At 51.9% G+C, this 7,216-nt stretch overlaps 1 protein-coding gene across 1 annotated transcript; it reads left to right on the top strand.

Annotated features, from left to right (window-relative positions):
* The first annotated feature begins 360 nt into the window (after nucleotides 1-360).
* Nucleotides 361-2,857, top strand: DRD5 (dopamine receptor D5). The gene has a single exon (XM_020908699.2). The coding sequence runs from the start codon at nucleotides 377-379 to the stop codon at nucleotides 2,285-2,287; it is 1,911 nt and encodes a 636-aa protein (XP_020764358.2). The 5' UTR covers nucleotides 361-376; the 3' UTR covers nucleotides 2,288-2,857.
* Nucleotides 2,858-7,216: the final 4,359 nt, after the last annotated feature.

The following is a 7,216-nucleotide window of genomic DNA, read 5'->3' as shown; positions in this document are numbered from 1 at the left end:
ACCTCCTGGCTTCACTGAAACCTACACCACCCGATGGGGAAAGAATCGTCCCCCCATTTTGTGGAGGAGGAAACCAAAGCCCAGGGAAGTTAAAGAAGACTCTTAAGGTCACATAGGCAGGAAAAGAGTCCAGAGTGGGGCTTCGGTCTATGAGAAATCCAAAGCCCTCCTCTTGAAACACTTTCCCGGTCTAGAAGCCAGTGATTACAAACGTGGTCAGGGCCAGGGCACCAGGGCTGGGCTGGCACCTCTTCAGCTTCCTGGGGGCGCGGGTCTGGGTCTTCCCAGGGCCAGGGTCTGGTACTAGGGCGCTTCCCGAACCTGCGGGTTTGGTCGCCAGACTCTGGCGGTCTCTGCGTGCAGAGTAAGGGCGCCAATGCATAGGTGGGGCGGGCGCGCGGGAGACTGGAGCGCCGAGGCGCTGGGGCGGGAGCGCCGGCCCCGGGAGCAGCCGGGGACCGAGCAGGCAGCGCTCGCCCGGCGCCCCCGCCCCCTCGGGGGCGGCTCGCTCTCCGCTTCTCCGGCTCCGAACCAGACACAGCCGCCACCGCCGCCGCCGCCGCCGCCGCCGCCGCCACCGGCTGGTGCGCTGCCGGCGGCCGGGAACAGCCCCGCGAACACCAGCCGCTCCCCGGCACCGGAGGGGCGCACCGCGGCCACCAAGCCGGTGGCACTTGAGGATGCGAGAGGGGTCCCGGCGCGCTCCGGGGACCCCCCCAGCGCAGCACATGGTGAGCGCTCCCCGGGACTCAGGGATCCCTTAAGCTGCGGTTCCCGGGGTGCCATCCCCCGGATACCTGATGGGGCCGCCCGGGGGGCGGAGGGCAGAAGTCAGGACCGCGCGCAGCCCGCCTTTGCCGCCGAACGCGATATGCTGCCTCTGGGGCGCAACGGCACCTCGCACCGGGCGCGGTCCGGGCAGCAGCAGCTGGCGCAGGGGGGCGCCGTGGGGGACTCGGAGGGGGCGACGCTGCTGGGGCCAGCGCAGGTGGTCACGGCCGGCCTCCTGACCCTGCTCATCGTCTGGACCCTGCTGGGCAACGTGCTGGTGTGCGCGGCCGTCGTGTGCAGCCGCCACCTGCGCGCCAAGATGACCAACGTGTTCATCGTCTCTCTCGCGGTGTCCGACCTCTTCGTGGCGCTGCTGGTCATGCCCTGGAAGGCGGTGGCCGAGGTGGCGGGTTACTGGCCTTTTGGGGCCTTCTGCGACATCTGGGTGGCCTTCGACATCATGTGTTCCACTGCCTCCATCCTGAACCTATGCGTCATCAGCGTGGACCGCTACTGGGCCATTTCCAGACCCTTCTGCTACGAGCGCAAGATGACCCAGCGTGTGGCCTTGGTCATGGTCGGCCTGGCGTGGACCTTGTCCATCCTCATCTCCTTCATCCCAGTCCAGCTCCATTGGCACAGGGACAAAGTGGGCTCCAGGGATGGGCTGGACCCTCCATCCAACCTGGCCAACGGGACGCCTTGGGAGGAAGCCGGGGAGTCGGATAGGAGTGCGGAGAACTGCGACTCCAGCCTGAACCGAACTTACGCCATCTCATCCTCGCTCATCAGCTTCTACATCCCGGTGGCCATCATGATTGTGACTTATACGCGCATCTACCGCATTGCTCAGGTGCAGATCCGTAGGATCTCCTCCCTGGAGAGGGCCGCGGAGCACGCACAGAGCTGCCGCAGCCGCGACACCTGCGCACCTGACACGGGCCTCCGGGCATCCATCAAGAAGGAGACCAAGGTCCTCAAAACCCTATCGGTGATCATGGGGGTCTTCGTGTGCTGCTGGCTGCCCTTCTTCATCCTTAACTGCATGGTCCCCTTCTGCAACGGACACCCCGAGAGCTTCCTCTGCGTCAGCGAGACCACCTTCGACGTCTTCGTCTGGTTCGGCTGGGCCAACTCCTCCCTCAACCCCATCATCTACGCCTTCAACGCTGACTTCCGGAAGGTGTTCGCCCAACTGCTGGGGTGCAGTCACCTGTGCTCCCGCACTCAGGTGGAGACGGTGAACATCAGCAACGAGCTCCTCTCCTACAACCAGGACACCGCCTTCCACCAGGAGATCGCAGCTGCCTACATCCATCGGATCCCCAACGCGGTGACCCCGGGGGACGCAGAGGTGGACAAGGAGGAGGAGGCAAGCCCTTTCGATCGAATGTCCCGAATCTCTCAGACGTCCCGGGAGGGTGACCCTGCTGGCCAGTCGGTCTGGGAGCTGAGCTGCGAGGGGGAGATTTCGTTGGGCAAAATCACACCTTTCACCCCAAATGGATTCCATTAAGCTGCCTAAGCACCCTTCTTTGCGGATCAACATAGCTGCACAGGCATTAACAAGCATGCAGAATACACACGGGACACACATAAATATATTTTCACTGCTGCTAAGTTTATCAGGCCTTCAGTGTCGGTGTAGTAGCCCTTGTGCTCAGAAACCTCAGCGACTGATTTGTTGTGGAATGATTTGGAGAGAGCAGTTGGAAAAATCTTGGTCAAATGTACCCTAAGCCTAGCAGAGATGGACCCACGGTTCTGCTAGAGAAGATAAGATGGTAATTGATTCCCCCCCACACCAAAAAAGTGGTACTTGGTCTTTAAAAAATATACTCTCCCCTCCCCTTTTAAGTGAATAGATTGTTCATTGTGAACAAGTGACTTCAATGTGTTTGGGTTGATTTTTAAGCAATAGGTTCAATCTGTGTGTAGCCTGATGGGGACTGTCTGTATGTCTTTCCTGTATCTTGCTTCCTGTGGCCTGAGTTTTGTAGTTTCTGCTTTCTGTATGTCTTTGCTCCAGCTGAGGAATTCTTCCCGATCTGTTCTGATGTCTAATAAACACAAATTATGTGTTCTATGGGGTGATTATTGTTGCTTTGCCAGATTGGTTTTCAGGACAGCTCCTGGAGAAGCCACAATAGCATCCTTAAAAGCAGGGATGATTTTGGCTAGGTCTGGAAGCACATATTTATTTTCTTTACTGACACTTTGGCTTTAAAGGTACACACAGGGGCAAGAGTTTCTGATATCTCAGACTCTTTAAAAATTAGATATACACATCTCAAGTCTATGCTGAAATCTGGCTCCATGCCACAACATCAAATATGGACTTCTTAGGCTCGCTATCCCAATTTTTTTTTCTCAGTTGGAATCTTCTTTTCAAAACTACATAATGTAAAACATTTCTCCGGATCCCTAGACAGATGCTATTGGTTCATTGGTTCTATGTTATTCATATAGAATAATTGCTGGTCTTTCTCAAACTCAAATCTATAACATTTTAAAGTTAGCTGACTTTTGATCTACTGTGTTTTCTGAAGGAGCTTTGAAATGTTTGAGTTGATATGCTTTAAAAAACAAATCCGATTTTTAAATAGACATTTTCATTTGTGGACAACAGGAAGTGAGGGAATGCATTTTAATTAAAATATAGGAGCCAGAGATGGTATTTGAGTGACCCTGAAATCAGGAAATCTTTCAAGGTGCTCAACAAAAAAGCCCAGTGAATTCCAGTCTTTTAGTTTTTCCTCTCTGCCACCTGCACTGCAGAGGGGAGGCGTTTAGTTCCAGAGCCATTCCAGACCAGAGCATCTTTTTACCCTTAGATCTAAACGTGAGCATTGTTAATGGAAGCAAATGAAATGTGAATATGTAATTTCATACAAGTCCCTACTTTGAAGCAGGTTTCTCAAGGACAGTTCAATCAATTTTGGTCTCTTTAGGGATAATTTTATTGTCAGTCTCTTGAACAACCAGGTCTTGCTCACTGCAATATGTGCAGTGCCTGGCATGTAATGCTTAATAGACAGTTGTTGAATGAATAACGCACTCTCTCTGGAATGATGAGACTGAAAGTGAATCCTATTTAATACATTAGTTTTCATTTATGACTGAGTCAAATTGATCTGAGGTCTAATGTTCCATTTGTGACCCCTTGTGAGCTGATTGCTAAGGGGACCATTAAGGAAATCAAGGACAGGGAAAAGCATCCTGCTTGGAGATTCAGGAGAGAGCTGTGTGACCTTGAATGGGTCAACTAACCTCTCTGGGCCTAACTTTCTGTCTGCCTCTGTAAATTGAAAGACTTATACTAAGGCACAGTTTTCCAAATCATGTTCCATGCTGCAAAAGTCAGTAGATAAGGTCTAGGGTGAAATAAATTTAGCAAACCCAGGTCCAATATCTGTTTCCTACAGGGCTTCTTAGAGCTTTACCTGTCAACAACAGTGAATCTCCAGGCAGGAGAGAATTCTGCATTGTTTTCTAATGTCTTTGGCCTCATGAATCCTTGTTTGGGGCAATTCCTTTTTGCTCTCTTGCTGGAGGTCACAGTTGCAGGGAACACAGTTTGAGAAACTAATTGGTCTGAAAATCTCAAAAATGCAACTCTTCTATTCTAAAGGACCCGCTATGACAAGAAAATTTTTTAAATTGCTGCCAAACATCTTTCTAGGCCCAAGTTCAAATAATTTCTGTGTTAGAAGATGAATTATGTGGGAACTTTGGGAATGCCTTCTGCAAAATACTACTCATCATCCATTATAATCATTTATACCTACTATGTGCTAGGTACTCTTCTAGGAATGTAATCCCCAATTAACTCCTCTGGTGTCGGGAAACTTATGTTTTGTTGGGAGAGAGACAGCAAACAGCACTTCTCCAGATGATGCTACTACAAAAAAATACTGTACTGTACTGCAGGATTCTGCCATCCAGACTCTGAAATGTCACATCAGGCAGTGATAACTGAGAGATTTGAAATAAACCAGAGTGAGTTGAGTGATGTGGCTGCTGCTTAATTTAGGGCGGTCAAGTGGGAGTTATGAAGGGAGACTCAGATGGAGAAGGAAGGCTCAGGGTGACCATAGGGTCCAGGGGAGGAGTGCTCTGGGTGGGGGGGGGGTGTGTGGCCAGTCCTGAGGGGTGCCGTGGGAGAGAGAAACATGCCCAGGTGACTGCAGGGCTGGAGAGGGTTACGCTCAGGGCAGTGGCAGGCACAGTAGAGGCTCATTCTGTGCCCGGCTGCACATGTGCAGATTCATTCAATCCTCGCAACCCCACAAGGCAGGCACTTCTGTTACCCTCATTTTACAGACGGGAAATGAAGGCATTAGGAAGCTCAGGAACTAGCCCCGGGTCACACAGCTCATAAGTGGCCGAGCTGGACTGGAGAGCCTGGCCGTGGAGTCTTCCTAAACTGCCCTGCAGAGGTGAGAGGAGCTGCCAGAGCATCTCCTTCAGCAAATGCACTGATGCTGGGATCAGGGTACTCCTCGTTCACTTGTTAATTACCTGGTGAACAGATGCACCCCTATGAAACACTGCGGTGGTTAAGTTGCTAAGTCGTGTCCGACTCTTGCAATCCCACAGACTGTAGCCTGCCAGGCTCCTCTGTCCATGGGATTTTCCAGGCAGAAATACTGGAGTGGCTTGCCATTTCCTTCTCCAGGGGATCGTCCCGACCCCGGGGTTGAAACTGGGTCTCCTGCACTGCAGGCAGATTCTTTACCGACTGAGCACTCCTATATCCACATGTAAAGCTGATTTTCTTTTTGTTTATTTCTAAAATTAATCTTCACATTTTATTTTTTTGTTGGAGGATAATCGCTTTACAGTGTGGTGTTGGCTTCTGCCATACAGCACCATGAAGCAGTCATAATCGTACATATGTCCCCTCCCTCTGAAGTCTCCCTCCACACTCCCATCCCACCCTCGAGGTCATCACGGAGTGCCAGGCTGGGCCCCGCTGTTACACTGTACACACACCCTGGGTGCTACTTTGTGTTTGGAGGGGAGGCAGGAGTGGAAAAAGCAGCCTGTATTTTGACCAAGTGCTTTCCTAATCCCTAGTTAAATCTCACACTAACCTTACATACTATTATTTTCCCATTTTACAGATGAGAACCCTGAGGCACAGAGAGCTTAAGTTGGTTGTCCAAGGTCATATGACGAGTAAGCGGTGGAGCCAGGTTTTTCCCCAGGCCTGTGGTTCTCAGTAGGGACAGTTCTCATCTTGGGGGATGTGTGGCCGTGTCTGGAGCATTTTTTGGTTGTCTAATTGGGTGTGAGGTGCCATCTAATGGGTAGAGGCCAGAGATGCTGCTAAACCTACTGTGCACAGGATGACCTCCCACAACAAAGAATGATTCGGCCCTGAATGGCCCCTGAGCCCAGGTGCCAGATGCCTGCCCCCAAGCCACGCTGCCCAGGCTTTGAAGTACCTCAGCCCCACGTTCAACATTTAGCTCCCCTTTTATTTATTGTCTGAATTTGGGCATGTCTTCTAGCTTCAGTTTCCCTGTCTGAGAAATGGATACCTTAACCCCAAAAGTCTGGGCAAGGATTGAATGAGTCTGTGTAACACTGAGGTTATTTTTGTGTCTTTCTTTTCCCCCTTCTTTTCTTTCTTTTAAAGAACTGTACATTTGATACATTTTAAGACGACTTGGAGGTTCCTTGCTTGGGTAGAGCTACCTCGTCCTGGAAGTCAACAGTCCCAAGAGCTGAGACTCGTCTTGTCTTGTTCCCACAAGTCTTGTTCTCCTTCTCAGCTTAGACCAATGTTGCGCATGGAGTCCTGAGGTGGTGCCCGCTCCGCTGTGTCTGACTCCTTGTGACCCCACAGGCTGTGGCCCACCAGGCTCCTCTCTCCTTTACCGCGGAAAGCCATGGAGTAGTTGCCAGGCTCAGGTGATGTCCCTGAGTATTGCTGCTGCTGCTGCTAAGTCGCTTCAGTCGTGTCTGACTCTGTGCGACCCTATAGACGGCAGCCCACCAGGCTCCCCCGTCCCTGGGATTCTCCAGGCAAGAACACTGGAGTGGGTTGTCGTTTCCTTCTCCGATGCATGAAAGTGAAAAGTGAAAGTGAAGTCGCTCAGTCGTATCCGACTCTTCGCGACCCCATGGACTGCAGCCTACCAGGCTCCTCCATCCATGGGATTTTCCAGGCAAGAGGACTGGAATGGGTTGCCATTGCCTTCTCTGGATGTCCCTGAGTAACTAGGTGTTTACACAGAGAGTCTGAGGCTGTGTAGTCTGTAGAGGTGGCGGTCCTCACATCTGGGGCTTATCAAAGGCTTGCAGGGTGGAAATCCTCACGAGGAGTGTTATCATGGGACAGCACACCTGAATGCCCTTTATAACTAGCGAAGTGCCTGCGGAGTGTTACCCTCCCAGTCCTCCAGTGAGGTCGTTCCAGCCTGCCCGGTGAAGAGGT

The sequence above is a fragment of the Odocoileus virginianus genome, chromosome 29 (genome assembly GCF_023699985.2).
Source record: "Odocoileus virginianus isolate 20LAN1187 ecotype Illinois chromosome 29, Ovbor_1.2, whole genome shotgun sequence".
In the NCBI taxonomy this organism is placed as follows: domain Eukaryota; kingdom Metazoa; phylum Chordata; class Mammalia; order Artiodactyla; family Cervidae; genus Odocoileus; species Odocoileus virginianus.
The sequence above is the reverse complement of the archived record's forward strand: the minus strand, read 5'-3'. Positions and strand labels throughout refer to the sequence as shown.